This window comes from Andrena cerasifolii, chromosome 14 (genome assembly GCF_050908995.1).
Source record: "Andrena cerasifolii isolate SP2316 chromosome 14, iyAndCera1_principal, whole genome shotgun sequence".
NCBI classification, from domain to species: Eukaryota; Metazoa; Arthropoda; class Insecta; order Hymenoptera; family Andrenidae; genus Andrena; species Andrena cerasifolii.
In genome coordinates, this window is record NC_135131.1 from 8,644,324 (window position 1) to 8,660,375 (window position 16,052).

Consider the following 16,052-nt stretch of genomic DNA (forward strand, 5'->3'; position numbering starts at 1 on the left):
ATTTGAAATTCTGCGAAGCTCAACGCAGCTGTACGCCGTCGTCGAAGGGGAAGCAAAGTAATGGTGGAGGTTTTTGCGTAGCGTCGTTCAATGTCAATGCTGTAACAGTTATCGTCGCCGGCGTTCCTCTATACTTAGAACGTTCGATATCAGCCACGGTGATGGACAACGCGTATCGTGATAGGCTCTTGCTTTATGGCCAGCGTATCTTAGCTCCGAATGCAAGGGTTCAATAGTGTTCGTTATAATGGCTGAGCAGCGTTACATAATACGATAATACCGTCCGTTGTCCGCTTCCTTTCAAGAACGAGAGCCAGCCCCTCCCTTCTGTCGGCTCCGCCAACCCCTCCGCCCTCCACGTCCACGTTCTCTACCCGCAACATTATCTTCCCCGCTCCGCTCTTCCTTGTCTCGGGTTTCGTTCGCGAAAAATCCGCTGAAAACAGATCCTCTTACACCCCGCAGATGTTTCTCCAATACTTAATACAATCCGAGCCGCGGGGAACGCTTGGAAGTCACGTTCGATGCATGCCAGCTTCCTCGAGCTAAGCAAAATTCTATGCAACGGAGAACCTGACACGTGAGTAATTACACAAAACGAGGCATCGAGAAGCTGTACGTGGGTGGTTCTAAGAAAGTCGGGTAACACGGTGCTCCCAAGTCATAACTAATATAAAAACCTGCATTATGGTATATTTTTTTAAAACAAAAGAAAATTGTCCCTTCTTTCTGTCATCTAGCTTGAATAATATTCTTTCGTGGAATAACATCCCTGAAATTTCGAGTTTCCACTTAAAATAACAGTCCCCCGGCGTGTCTCCGCAAAACTCAACAAACTAACGTTTATATTTCCAAAATAGAATTTACTAAGGGATGTGTGCAATACCCTCCGAAACGTTGCCCAATTCTCACAGAGCTATCCACATAGAAAATTAAATAATATCTGCGAGCCGAGGTTCAGAAAAAACGCGAACCCTTCGCGTTTCAATAAATGTTCGCATCGATCGCTAATAGTTCTACCATCGGCGATGCACTTTTCAAACGCAGGAGCAGAAGACGATGCAGAGCAGAGCGGCCGCAAGATCGCTGCTCCGTTTAATCGTGCGCGTTACGAACTCTATCTGCGCAAAGTCCAACGAGATCCGTGCGTTGAAAGTTCGCTGCGCTTGGGATACGTAACTTGGAGCGTACACGCGCGCACTCGAGAGTGCAAGGGGTTAAAGTCATCAAGTCCGGATCGTTTCCTTTCGCCCGCGGAACGCACGATGCACTTTCGCGAATAACACGAGTCTCGTATCCACCGCGGAGAAAATCATTATGCAGCCAGACCGGCGGAGGGGCGTGGAAAAGGCCGGACTGCGACGGAGGCAGGAGGAAAAGAAAAACGGAAGAAAACAGAACGACCTACGCCAACACAATGAGTCAAGTGCGCCGCGGCAGCTTTTGAATATTTAAAAAGTGTTCACCTTCGAAAGTGACTCGGGACCCGCGCGTTTAAGGCGAACCACCCGAAACCTGCTTTCCAAGGGCAGGAAACCGAGGATGGAATTGGGCATGGTCATGTATCGCGGCGAGTATCGATCCTGCCAGCGAAACGCGTCGAGGGTTCCGGCTCTCTTATTCCACTCGGCGATCCTGGGGATACGCGCTACTGCGCCACATCTCGTGAATGGGTGGTACAGTGGCGAGGAAAATGGCTGACGGAGCCGTGGAACAACGGTGTACACGTTTCACAACTTTACGACACGACGGGCATTCCTCTATCGACGATTTCTGCTGCTATTGACGGCGACAGAGTTTATGGGAAGATCCAGTTCGTCCACTGGGTGGGTTGCCGAATAGATTGATAAGTGGGTGCTGTATGATGATGATCCTTATCACTTTAAGTGGAGGGAGCTATCGAGAAATTGGCCCTTCAAGTCGATCAGGCTTTTCCATCGCTTCCGATGCTTTTCAGAGCATGTGGAAAGTCAGAGGTTCCTGTCGAGGCTAGTGAAAGCGTTGAGGAGGATAGTAAATGGGTGTCTTAAGGGGGAAAGGCAGGATTAATGAATGTGTTGCATTCTGCGCGATAGAAAATTTGCTCCGACTTTCTGCCAGTGGTGCAGCAGGACCGTCTTTCCTCGCGACTGTCGAGGAGGATGTTTATCCGAGACGCAGCGCGGTTCGATGCTCGTCGGTGCAGATGCAGAACTCTTTTGCCTGGTCTGTCGACGACCTTCGGTCCGCTCGGCGCGCTCGTTGCGTAATTAAAGCGGCAGCGCAACGCTTAATAAACGGCGGCGATGAGCGGCATGCAATCGGCGACCCTAGCACTCGAAATAGAAGTCGTTGGTCGGTAGAGTCACGCGACCTCGATGTGATTATAATATCCGTGGAAAAACGTGGCTGATCTTGGTCCAATCCCTCTTACTTCCACTACTGACGGTGGTGCTTCTATTCGCTCTAGCTTTGTTCCTATTACTTCTGTTAGTTCCTATCTCTGTTGGACTTGCATCTGCTTTTAGTCGTTCTACCATGCGTTGATCCTAACTCTATCGATCTCATTCCTCGCGCCCTCAAATGGGGTAAGTTGAACCACAAAACCAGGTTTTAAAACGAATTCTACTAGCATCTATTGTAGAACAGGTGTTGTTCTCAGACAAGGTGCCTTGGAGGGCTTTAATTGCCTGCTTCAAGATGCATTTTGTCTGAGAATAATATCTTTTACACAGTAGATGCTAGAGAAATTTGCTTTACAATCTAGCTTCGTGGCCAAAGTCACCCCATTTGACAGTACCCCCCCACAAAAAGAGAAAAAGGAAAAAAAATTTCACAGTGGCTTCCAGCTTAACCCCCCACACCCTTAGTAAGACTCATTGAGACTGTTGGACCCCAAAATAAAGGACCCTAATAAAGGACCCAATAGTACAACTGCTGCGTATTTCTGGAGCAATATTTCTGTTCGAGATCACACCGATGGAGACGTCGGAGGAAATCATTAAAAGGACAAGGGGAAGAGGAGCGTACCGTGTCAGACGTGCAATTACAGACACATTGAGCGACGTCCTTAGCGGATCCCGTGGATCATTGGACTCTCCCTGGCTCTCCTTCGTCATCCTCGACGACACCACCCCGCCTGCCCCTTGTACGGCAATAGAGGGGTGACGGTGGCCGCCAGAATCCTATTAAAATGTCGTTTATCTTGCTCGCGGCTGGGCCCCCTGCCCTCCGCGTGCCGCGACAGAAAACCCACGAGGTGCGTGCGAACGTCTGCTCGCCCGCGAGTCGTGCACGAAATGGAGCGTGGAAAGAGAGGTAGCGTGACACGGGGGGATGTTGCGGAACGAGAGGCGAACACCCATCGGGTTCGATTAAAATTCTCGTCGACTCGGGGCGATCGCGAGCAATTCGCGTCCAGCGATGCCCGCTTTGACGGCCTGTTCCGCTCGAGGGGCGCGAAGCTGACGCGTCCAATGCTCGCGTTCGGCCGCTCCGAAGCCTTACGGGGTCATCCAACGGGGACCGTAATTACAGCGGGCGAGGAAAAGAAAATGATGGATTAGTTAGTCGGCCGTTGTAGGATGAAGCTTCTGATACCCGTCACTAGTTGCGAAGAGATTTAACCACTTCACGAGTATAATAAAATGGTAAAGAGACATCTAGATGGTGCTAGATGGGGACCAATTGTTGGAATGCTCATTCGTTGAATACTTTGGAGAAGAAGGCCCAGTTCCACTCGCACGTGTCCGCTGCGTCTGCGAACGGAGATCGTTTCCTTGGACTCCTCGCGCCGGTAATTAACGTCGTTGCACTTCGCAGTAGACGAGACGCCGTCGTCCTCGTTACGGACGACGACGAGAATCGCGGTCGGCTGAGATTGAAAGTAAGAGGACGTGGTGTTGTACATATTGATGGGGTAAAAGTGTAATTCCAAGGCGTTAGAAAGTAAGCGTGCAATTCGGAACGAGTAGACACGTGATTGCTTTGAGATTTCTATTTATCTACTCGCGCGAGTTTTTGAATTTTACGATGCCTCTACTGTGGCACGCAGTACTGTTTGAGCTTCGGGGAATTGCGAGTGGATTTTATCAACTGTTATTGGCTTCCTACCGAGCCCTTATTAGCAAACTGCGAGCACCTGATTAGCTTTAACTAAGGGACGAATTCCTCTGTTTCAGGGCTGAGTCTGGACAACAGCAATATGTCCATGTCTTCGGTGGGCCCGCAGAGTCCACTGGACATGAAGCCCGATACAGCGAGCCTCATCAATCCAGGCAACTTCAGCCCTTCAGGTCCTAATAGCCCAGGGTAAGTATCGCCGAAACGAGAGACAGTAGCCCTAGAGATACTGTACGGGCAGCAGCGTGTTAATTATTGAAGCTGGCATATACTGGCACACGGATTGAGTCAGTTCGATAGTACGAAGAAAATGGTATTCTACCCCACACAGACGCCGTGAATTCGAGGGTATACTATGAGCGTAGCGGTGCCCCTCGGTGGAATCGGGCAAAATACGTAGCTCTGCTGTTCTATTGCACGGTTCTTTGCTTATTCGGCTGTAACACGCGAAACGTTCGCTTCGAATATTCACTAATCCTAGGGTGGTCGAGCCTAGACACTTATAGGGCCTAACCCTTGTACAACGAATGCTGAATCATTTTGATATAACTTTGGCAAAGTCGATTAGGATGTTATATTTGTATCGGCAATGCCACAGACTATAGTATACGATGCCCAAATTGCAGTAAATTTATTTGTACAAACCTTACTTTCTATGTGTTTCTTTATTACTTATTTATATGCGATTATGCATTTATAATTTTATTTAATTAACTCATTTTATATTCAATTCCTTCGCCGTGTACAATGGAAAATCTCTAATGGGTCAAAATGGCCCTGTATTAGTCTTCTAAGGGTTGATCCCTAGTTCTGCACCACTGAAACTTCTGCATAAAACATAATCTGAAAATTCTATTCTATATAAATGTTATCTATTCAATTTGTCACTTGCGAAACAGTTCACCTTCTAGCGGAAGTCTAAAGTTTCGGGCGTCGAAATTCTTTTAAAGGAAATTTGAAGATCCTGGAGAAGGATCGACCTTTCCTATCCTTAAATAAATAATAATAACCTTCAAGGTAGCAGTTTTATGAACCAGTCGGCGCTTCGTGTGTCACAGTCAAGTAGTCGTAGACTTGTTAGGAGGATTAAATCCAACGGGCTCGCATGGAGTATCTTGCTCGATCCGGGGCAGTAGTGTCGTAGGTCGAATCTTTGTTATTCTCTTCTTTACATGTAAGATCCTTCAACGCTGGTTGTCACAGCAACCTTCTGAGCACGTCGCCGAGTGGCCAGAACAAAGCTGTCGCGCCCTACCCGCCGAACCACCCTCTTTCCGGAAGCAAACACCTCTGCTCTATCTGCGGTGACCGTGCCAGCGGCAAGCACTATGGCGTCTATAGGTAAGTCCACCATCTCGCACTTTTTCACCGACGAGCTGTGTATTTTTTACTGAAAATTTTTCTTCTCACGGTGCCAAGAGAGGCTGTGTTCGGCACTAGGTAATATAGCTAGCTTTATGTTTGAGGATTTTGGTAAATGGTCGTGAGGTTTCTAAGAGAAGGTAAATAGAATCAATGTTAGAGCAGTGGTTCCCAACCTGTGGGTCGCAACCCTCAAGGGGGTACTTTTAGTTGAGTTTTAACGCTAATTTATTTTAATATGGATACATTGCTGTATTCTGTTAATGATGTAACACTGATTTTTCATAAATGTAAGACAATTAAATATATTAAATATCTTTAAGTATATTTAATATATGTATTAACATAATTGAAGATAATTAAGTTAGAATTATATTCTGAAATACCTATTTTTAATTTTATATTTAACTTATTTTATATGGGGAGTCGCAGGTTATTCGAATGTTATAATATGGGATCGTGACTTAAAAAAGGTTGGGGAACACTGTGTTAAAGTTTGGGAGAGTGATGTCTTTAAAAAGTTCTGCTTACGTCTCGACAATTAGAAGCGATTAATTTACATACTCCTGAAACGGAGCATCTTCCTTGGTTCGTTCAGCAAGCTTGTTGAGATATCTTGCTGTGAATACGGATTGATTCGCTCGTAGGGAGCCAAACCGCTTTCCTATCGCTGGAACGACCAGCTCAAGGTTCTCGGATTCGCTCGATAATCGTTGCTTTCAATAGCAGCGATTTCGAAACGAATTCATAAACGTCGTTTCACCTATACCGTGCGCGATAAAGCGTCTTCGGTGCAACGATAAAAGCGTATTTTTCGAATTATCGTGACCCTCGACCGTCCGTCTCTCTCGCTTCATATCAGAAACGTAAGTCGAACGGACGGGGATTGGCTTAATCTTGGGCCGAATGGGAAAAGTAATCGGCACTCGGCGCGCTGTTCGCTGGAAAAATACAAAAAAAAAAATTAGACGAATTACTTTCTTTTTAATCAGCCGATCGATTTCCACCGTCTGTCTCGAGCACGATGAAGTTTTTCGAGAGTAGCTCACGTGCAACGCGCGACAGTTAATCGGTCGATGACGTCCGCTACGTGGAAAACATCGGTGACGAGTTCTTAATCGATTAAGGCGACGATAACGAACACAGCACGCGAGCAAAGTCTCGCAGGAACCATTGATCTACTTCGATGCCCACGCGCGTTCACTAGATACACACGCACACTCATAAATATGCGTGGACGATAGCATCACGATGGTCCATCATAAAGACAACATTTCATCGGGCTGCTATCATGAAAATCACGCGATTATGAAAGTTCCCACTGATTTTTCTGCATTGTTTTCCAAGGTAAGAGGAAAATCCTTCTGATAAGCTGTCAGAGACCGCTTCAGTGTTGACGTTTAATTTCTCGCAACGTTGCAAAACGCGCGGTCTTCAGTTTCTGCCTGATGGATCGCATGCTTCGGGATTTATTCGTCGCAGAGTTTACGTAAGATAATGAAAGGAAGTGAAGATTGCGTGTAGTCGAAAAGTACTCGATGGGGTGGTTTTCACAAAGCTGTATCTTCCCATCGGTTTTGCTCTCTTTGAAACGGGATTAAGGGGTGTTTACTACAGCCTCGTTAGCAGAGTTCACTCGTGTTTCCTGAGGAACTTATCCAATTAAAACTTCCAGCGACTTACCGATTTCGCGTGAATTCTCCGCAGCGTAACGACGAAAGGGAGGGTAGAGAGGTCTGCTCATTTTGCTGGCAGATTTATACGCGTTTCACAAGTTATTCAGTCGGTATCTCCTATTTCAGCGAAGTCGTCTGACGTATGCTTGACGTGTACTACTTCAATTTAGCGGAGACCGTGTTGTACAGTGCGCTCTGTCGAGGGACTTGAATTTCTGTGGGTTTTCCTGTCGACTCCAGCTTCCTTAATCCGAATTCTATTAGTTTCACTCCTACTGGTCCCAACTCCGTTGATTCCAGCTCTGTTAGTCACAGATCTTTTGGATCCAACCTGTTGGATCCAGCTCTGCTGGTCCCAATTCTATTGCCCTCCTCCCCCACATCTGTTAAACCTATTTCTGCCGATTCTACCTTTCTCTCACCACCCCCTGCCACTTGCATCTTCTCTGACACCCTTCCTGCACGCCTCGCGTCCATAATTCAAAGTGCTGTTTGAAACATCACCCAACCCTTCGATCTATCACCAGTTTCGCGCACATACAGCTCGGCCTCACTACGCAACTCCCGCCGACTGCACACAGACACCCCACTATCTGTCCCCCGACTCCGCTGCTCGCTCCCCCACTTCGGTTTTCAGGACCCAGCGCGCCTCGTGCGCGTGTTGCATCAGAGCCCCAGCCAACCTTGGACTTGCCGCGAGTTGCGGCTCATGAGGTTAGGACGACTAGCCAGCCGTAGTTCCTACCGCAGGGGAGGGACAGAGAAAGAGAGTAGAGAGGGAGAGACTGTCTGCGTCTTGGTCGTGCAGGCACTTTGCTCCAGTGGCAGCTAATTAAGCAATCACGGCCATTATCAGGGTCTGGGCTTGCGCGCCGTGTGTCAGATGCAACGCGAGAACGCGGGGAGAGTCTCTCTTATCTCGTTCACAGAGGGTGGACTTGTTTGGGTTTTTTTTTGCCACTTTCGATTGGGGGGACTAATTGGATTCGTTAGCAATTTCACAGTCTTCCTCGACTCCTTCCTCTTTTTATTTGGACAGACGAAGGCTAAGGGGAAAATGTCCATTTTTCGTGATTTATTAGTATATTTTGTTGCTGGTAACTGGGGCTACAGTTATAAAGTCCAAATACCATCGTAAGATAACGTTAAAAATGTAGTATTCTGATTAAAATCAGGAAATCTCCACTCTGCACTGGAAAAAAATTAGGAATGTCCCCTCTGTTTATGTCAGCAAGGCAGAACAAGAAATTAAATAATAAGAAAATTGTATAAGATAATTAAATTCATTAAACCTCGTTTCTTTACTGATGGACTGAAGTATTAAAACTTAATTTTCTCGATAAAGCTGTTTTGCGACATTTCTCACTTACCCTTCAGGTACTCATTCCATTTCACTTTCGGGAACTCTACAATTCCTCGAGAGACTCGCTGAAATTACTGGATCGCCTTAAAAAATCCCAGTGCAAGTCCCTATGGTGCGTAACAAGTTATCGTTCCACGTTTCAGTAGAGAAACGCGACTTGCAGAGGAACGTGTGCATATTTGCCTTTCGTGTAAACTTGGCGGGATCAAACGACTTCCACGGTGGTCCTGAGGTTTCGTCACGTGCCACGGCCTTGCACCTTGCGCATTCAGCCTCGGCGTACTCTAGAAGTTTAAACCACCGATGATTCCGATGTTAATTTAAATTGAAGCGGTGGCTTCTCAAACCGTATCTGCTTCTTCTGTGTCTAAGAAGTAAGCTTAGAACGGCGTCGACTACGAAATTACTAACAGACGATTTGCTGTTAAAGAGCAGATACAATTAATCACAGTAATGATTAATATATCGCGCCCTTGAATCTGCAGTAAAATAATGGCGCAGAATTTCGAGGAAAATTTCGTGTCACGGCAGCTCGCCAATCGCTTTGTTCGCGCGCCGCAGCGGCGGAAACGGAAGACAGATGCGTTCGTCTATTGTCCCGACGCGTTTAGCGGATTTCGCTGCTAAAAACACGCATAAATTCGCACGGTACGCTTTCTCCATCGGCGGAGGCCGGGTATTCCAGTGTCCAACGGAATGGGATTACTGTATCGTAACGTTTCTCTTCGTTCCACGGGGGTGGGCGAATTTACAGACAAAACAAAGGGGAACTATTCGTGGCAAGGGACACGACTTGATTTATCCTTAACTGCTTTATGAACGCGCTAAAACGTTTTACGAGCACCGCGTTCATTACGTGCTCGCGATTCCATTCGTCGCGCGCTGCTTTTACGTCCTTTTGCTTTCTATATTTCATTTCTGATTCTCCCTTTCTTCCCCCGAGTTTTCATTCTTCTTCCGTTGCCTCCCCTCGCAACTCCCTCTTTACGCTTCTCTAAATTTGACTCCTCGTCCGTTTCGCCTGTACGTTTCGCGCCCCTTCTTCTGTTCCTCTCGAGTTTCTCTATCTTCGCTAAAAGGAACGGCACTCCACTTGTTATTGTCGCGCGAAGTGAAAACGGGAGAAAGGGATATGAAATTTCTGGCCACGCTTGAGCCGCCTCGAAAATACACCGAGTGGCTGCAACGAAAATAAATTCCTCCCGGAATGTCGCCGGTTTTCTGGCCGCGGCGGGACTTCTGGAGGGGTTCCAATTTTAAAAACGAAGACCCTGCACCCAGGCCCCGCCTCGAAAACGTAACCCATCCGGGATTCAATGCAGGTAGAAAGTAGAAAAATGGTCGATGATGGGATCGTTTGCCAGACTTGGATACTTTGATCGCTTCGTTCGTCATTTGTACTTCGAGCTGCGGAATCATACCGTGTTACGTCAATTTTCTGGGGTAGCACCTTGATCTTGTTTTAGATACATCTAGGTGCAACCCTCTGCGTACCCTCAACTACTTCTCTTTTTTAATTCGCTTATCTGTTTTGGAAATATGGAAAATATGAAAGGGCATACACATATACAGTTAATAATAGGGACGAAGTCGAAGCTAATTTTTCAATTCTCGAAATTTGAATCTGAAAATTTGTGAGGCTTCGAAACGCTCTCAACTCCTGAAACTCTCAACTCTCAATTCTTGAAACTCTCAACTCTTGAAACTCTCAAGTCTTGAAACTCTCAACACTTGAAACTCTCAACTCTTGAAACTCTCAACTCCTCAAACTCTCAACTCTTGAAACTCTCAACTCTTGAAACTCTCAACTCTTGAAACTCCCAACTCTTGAAACTCTCAGCTCCTCAAACTCTCAACTCTTGAAACTCCCAACTCCTCAAACTCTCAACTCTTGAAACTCCCAACTCTTGAAACTCTCAACTCCTCAAACTCTCAACTCTTGAAACTCTCAACTCTTGAAACTCTCAACTATTGAAACTCTCAACTCCTCAAACTCTCAACTCCTCAAACTCTCAACTCTTGAAACTCCCAACTCCTCAAACTCTCAATTCTCGACCCTCAACTCGAAATTTTCTTGGGTTTCGAAGCTTTAATGTACCAATGCCTTTGACATATTCATAAAAGTAGGAATTTGCAAGTTTCAGATCAGAAATCTAATCTGGCAGAAATTTTCTAGCGAAATCCCTTGCCATTTATCAGCCCCTACACCGCGTTCTTCTAATTTCGAGGCACGTTGATCACTTGTTAAGACAATGGACTAAAATAATTCCCTCGTAATTGTCTCCTTGCAACGTTCCCAGACGTAAACAGTCCTCCCCCATTTGTTTCCTCGGGCTGAATTACTCGCGCGGCGTCTTTCGATTGTCCCGGCGACAATGTTTTCGATGCGGTGTACGAGTTACGCGCGAGGAATTGTAAAACGAGGGACAGTTTATTGGACGAATCCACGGTTCGGTCGTGCGGAGAGTCAACGAAACGGAGAGATAGAAACTGCCAACGAGTCGTTGGTCAGATTCAACGATTTTACGAAACACGAGTCGACGACTGATCTTCGTGGTGACTCACTTCCCTCCATTTCGAAGCAACGCTAAATCTCGGCAGGAGGAATTCGTGTTTGTCACGTAGAAACATCTTACGAAGCTATTAGGGACTCTCCACTTTTTTTAATTGAGAAATATATATTCCTCACCTCTGAGTCATGATATTTTGATTATCTAAATCTAATACATCAGGGTGAACGCAAAGTAGTATATCAGCCACGGTTTATCCAAAGTGTATTTGAAATAAAGAATAAATAGGTATGCAGATAGGTAGAACACCTCGCAATCTGACTTCAAATGAACCGCCATCTCTACATTGCTTGGCCTCGATCAAGATCAATTTACAAACTTACCTTAACTTAATACTCTCACCTATTTTTTCTGAATACCATGTGCCCTTAAATTCTTCGACCACTTCCTTGACCCACCATGATTCCTCGCAGTGACGCACCCAGAGGAAGCAAAAGCCCAATAAAACTGAATTTTATTCTTTAAATAAATTCTTATAATCACCTAATGAATCTCATTGAATTTGCATTAAAAATATTTTATCCATTCAACTCGGCTCCTACCAAGATTAAATCCTCAGTCCGCCCACTCCTTCCTCGTCTCGCATCACCTCTAAAATCCTTGTGCCGACGTTTCCGAGGCACGGGAATTAAATGGATCGAGGGTTCTAAACGGGTGTCCTCGTTTTTGCCCAGTTGCGAAGGCTGCAAGGGATTCTTCAAGAGGACCGTCCGCAAGGACCTCTCGTACGCGTGCCGCGAGGAGAAGTCCTGCATCATCGACAAGAGGCAGAGAAATCGGTGTCAGTATTGCAGATACCAGAAGTGTCTGGCCATGGGGATGAAGAGGGAGGCGGTCCAGGAGGAACGTCAGCGCACCAGAGAAAGGGATCAGAGCGAGGTGGAGAGCACGAGCAGTTTGCACTCGGACATGCCGATCGAGCGTATCCTGGAGGCCGAGAAACGAGTCGAGTGCAAGATGGAGCAACAAGGGAACTACGAGGTAAATGGTTTAAACAAAAGGGGCGAGCGGACGGTACGTTCCGACCAGTTTACGAATGTCCAACAACCTTCGAGCAACCCTGGGTGCACGACTCGCGTCGACATTCTTAATGCAACGAACATATAATTGTCTCCCTCGTCATTTGGCCCTCGACGACATATCTCATTGTATGTTCTGTCGATTATCGAAGGCTGCTTGAATAAATTAAGCGAGTCCCTTCGGAGTTAAAATACATTTTAATTTAGTTAGCCGCTGTTCAAACATGTCGCCGAGATAAAGCTCGTATTTTCGTTTCATTTATCGGTTCGATACGGTGTAGATGTCATCAGGGGACGTGCACGAATGAGAGGAGAGCTTTGAACGGCACAGCTGCCTCGGGATGAAATCAATTTATTCTCGACATTGGATCCACAGACTCGGTGATTGAATTAAACTCGTTCGAGACGTCCTTTAGTGGCTATTTAATATGATCGTTGTATGATTAAGAAAAGGAAAAATTCATCGAGTCGTACCCTTCGATAAAATACCCCGGCCAAAATTGTTCGGAGTAGCAACCACCCTAGGAGGTTTATCCAGAAGGGCTACTTATCTAAATTCAGCCCAGAGAGCTGCTCGAGCCTCCAAGAGAAAATCACTGAAATTGCCTCGGGCAATACACTATTACAAACTCTAAAGTCAGAAGCTACAGTGTTTCATTCCAATACCTTCCATCATGAGTCACAAACGTGTCCAACGTCACACAGACAGGTTCCCCTTTCGATGTCCGAGACAAGATACTCGGTGAGGTAGATTTCGCCAGGGTGAAACGATCGTAGCAATTAGAGATGTCGTCTGGCACACCATTCTGCGAATCGATGCACAGCAGCTGCGAGAAGCTCCGTTTCGTCCGCGTACGTGAAACGCCTGCGGTGAAACGTCCTCGCGGAGTGGTGTTCCGCGGAACGCTCCCTCAATTAATTCGGCATTTCTTGTAATGCACAGAATGCAGTGTCGCACATTTGCAACGCCACGAACAAACAGCTGTTCCAGCTGGTAGCATGGGCTAAGCACATCCCGCATTTTACGTCGTTGCCACTGGAGGATCAGGTACTTCTGCTCAGGGCCGGCTGGAACGAGCTGCTGATAGCCTCGTTTTCCCACCGCTCCATCGACGTGAAGGACGGTATCGTGCTGGCGACGGGCATCACCGTCCACCGGAACTCGGCGCAGCAGGCTGGCGTGGGCACGATATTCGACAGGGTGCTCTCAGAGCTTGTGTCGAAAATGCGTGAAATGAAAATGGACAGGACCGAGCTTGGATGCCTGAGGTCAGTATCTGTCCTTCGACGGATTCGTCGAAGTTTGCTGGTTAATTTTACTGCAACACTTAAGGGGTCACTCCTGTAATCACGCCGCAAAGTTCGGCAACATTCAGGTTTTTTTTTCTCGGTGAATACAATGAATAACAGTGTCAAACTTTTCTTTTATTTATTGGGTTGCTTTTAAGGTATACGGAACAATTTTTTAAATACACTTTTAATTGTGTTTTTCTTTATGTTATCTGGAGGTATAAATTGCACCTTTGAAAAGAAATATCTCTCTCTGACGGGAGTGATTTCAGCTCATAGACTCATCTGAAACAAAAAGCCAAACTGATCTTTAATCATTATGAGTACCGCTATCGCAGGTGCCAGAATCAGCGAAGTAAGTCAAAATTTATCAAAATTCCGCGCATTCAAACTTTAAGTCTCGACATTTTCCATTTTTACTTGAAGTTTGAATGCGCAAAATTTTGTTAAATTTTTACTTACGTCGCTCATTATGGCACCTGACATTTTTATTCATTATATTCACTGAGAAAAAAAACCTGAATGTTGTGAACTCTCTTTGTTTCTAACATAGATACAACCACAATTCAATTGAGGAATTGAGGGCAAAAACGGATTAACCCACATTGAAAAAAATAATTTTTCCTATTTTATATTAATACAGCCTGTTGGAATAAATTATTGCTACAAATTCAATTTCAGAAAAAATGTGGGTTAGTTCGTTTTTGCTCTTAATGCCTCAATTATCCTGTAAGAGTATCCAGTTAATTAGAACCTTGAAACCTGCCCTTAAGTTTACTGATCACCTTTGATGTAATCTGAATCTCGACACTTTCAAAGGAAGTTATGCAACCCGAGTTACCCCCATCACTAATCCTTATTTCGATAATTATTTGTATGCAGCTTTGTAGCTATAAAACAAAGATGCAACTTCTGTTTAAACTTTTTTTCGACATCTCTCACAGTTTTCAAGATATTCCACGAAAAAGAAAATCTGCCTTTTTTCAAAGGGTGATTCACCCCCCTAAACCCGCTCCACGTCACTAACAAAAAATAGGTTTATCTTGCGGACGAACTACTCCACTCGCACACAGAGTTGCACAATTCTCTGAATTTTCGGGTTGCCTAGCTTCCCTTGTTACATCATAAATGCACTTATCGAGTGCATCATACCGATCTTTGTCATTCCTTCCACTCGAAACATTCTTCCACCCCCTGATATTCTTGTTTAACGAATCATGTACCACGCCAGGTCTATCATCCTCTTCAACCCCGAGGTCCGAGGGCTGAAGTCGATCCAAGAGGTGACCCTGCTGCGCGAGAAGATCTACGCGGCCCTGGAGGGTTACTGTCGCGTTGCCTGGCCGGACGACGCGGGCAGATTCGCGAAGCTGTTGCTGCGCCTGCCAGCGATCCGGTCTATCGGGCTCAAGTGCCTGGAGCACTTGTTCTTCTTCAAGATGATCGGCGACGTGCCGATCGACGATTTCCTCGTGGAGATGCTGGAGTCGCGGTCGGACCCTTAGGAGCAAAAGGTGTGCCGCGTCCTGGGGCACACCGATCTCTGAGGGAACAAGGAGCCGCGAGCGAGAACACGTATATCCGAGCGAGACGGCGACACCGAATACGAAACGGGAAAAGCACACGGCATTCAAGATATGTACGCAAATCTTCTTCGGTACTGGCGCCTCCGCGGGAAAGGTATTCTCGAGCCGAGCGAGGTGGAAGTTTTACTTACTACTTTCTCCCCCTTCTCGCCCTTTTATTTATGTCTCGTTGTTAACGCATCGTGTGGCCGACGTAATAGCAGGCGGTCTTGTTCGATTCGTGTCGAGAGCATGTGGGAAGTCGCAACACGATGCACTCGCAAGAGGAAGTCTCGACGCGGGCAAAGCGTTCTTTGGATGGGGGGTGTCGGCTTGAAACGCGGGGGACTCGAATCGAATTGATCGTTCTTCTTTTTGCTATTCAAACGGCTCTCAAACATTACACTTCCAAGTGATTTTTAAATACCAGAGTTCATTGAAGTACTCTATTCACGCGGCCGTTCAATCGCGTTACTCCATTTCCATCCAACGAACGCTAATCCGGCGAGGCTTCCTCTTGCCAGGCGGATGAAACGGTGGCACTGCGCGGTAGCTTCTTCCAGTTGGTACGTCTTAACGGAAGCTGCTGTCGTCTTATCAGAACGATCTCTACCTCTCGAGCTACTCGGCGATGGTATTTATGCCGTTGCTCGAACGAAGGCGTCGTTCTGGATCACCGATCTTCGGATCTTCACGGGCCTCGATTGCGCCCACGTTGAATCCTCTGCATTGCCCGCAGCCCATGGAAGTTCCTAAGACACGCACTGTCGTTTCGTTTCTTGTTGCCTCTACGCTCTGTGCCCCTTCACTCTCCCTCCCGGTCTCTTTACTTCAACGAGTCTTTCAAAATAGTTTTACTCGATTTACAACGGTGCTCGACGTGGACGCAATCCGCGCGCAATCTACTCGGGTATATTTTTACATTCCAACTCTGCCTCGATTCGGATCGTCACACTGGAAGAGCCACGATTGCATATATAGGCGTCGCGCGCCTTGTATAAAACCAGAAGCGTTTTACACGTGTGCGCACTACGATAATTTATTGTTTTGTATTTTTAGAGTATAGAAAGAGATCAACTTACTAATTCATTATTAATTATATATAT

At 46.3% G+C, this 16,052-nt stretch overlaps 1 protein-coding gene across 6 annotated transcripts in view; it reads left to right on the forward strand.

The window, feature by feature from the left end:
- Positions 1–16,052, forward strand: part of Usp (retinoid X receptor ultraspiracle) — a 56,673-nt gene extending 40,621 nt beyond the window's left edge. For 3 of the 6 annotated variants that reach the window (XM_076827196.1, XM_076827193.1, XM_076827192.1), the window contains 5 exons: positions 4,161–4,290; positions 5,281–5,442; positions 11,747–12,053; positions 13,035–13,360; positions 14,613–16,052. In XM_076827196.1, the coding sequence (XP_076683311.1) occupies positions 4,161–4,290; positions 5,281–5,442; positions 11,747–12,053; positions 13,035–13,360; positions 14,613–14,886 (1,199 nt within the window). In that variant the 3' untranslated portion in view covers positions 14,887–16,052. The remainder of the gene's footprint in view (positions 1–4,160; positions 4,291–5,280; positions 5,443–11,746; positions 12,054–13,034; positions 13,361–14,612) is intronic. The other 3 variants (XM_076827197.1, XM_076827194.1, XM_076827195.1) reach the window with 2 other exon arrangements.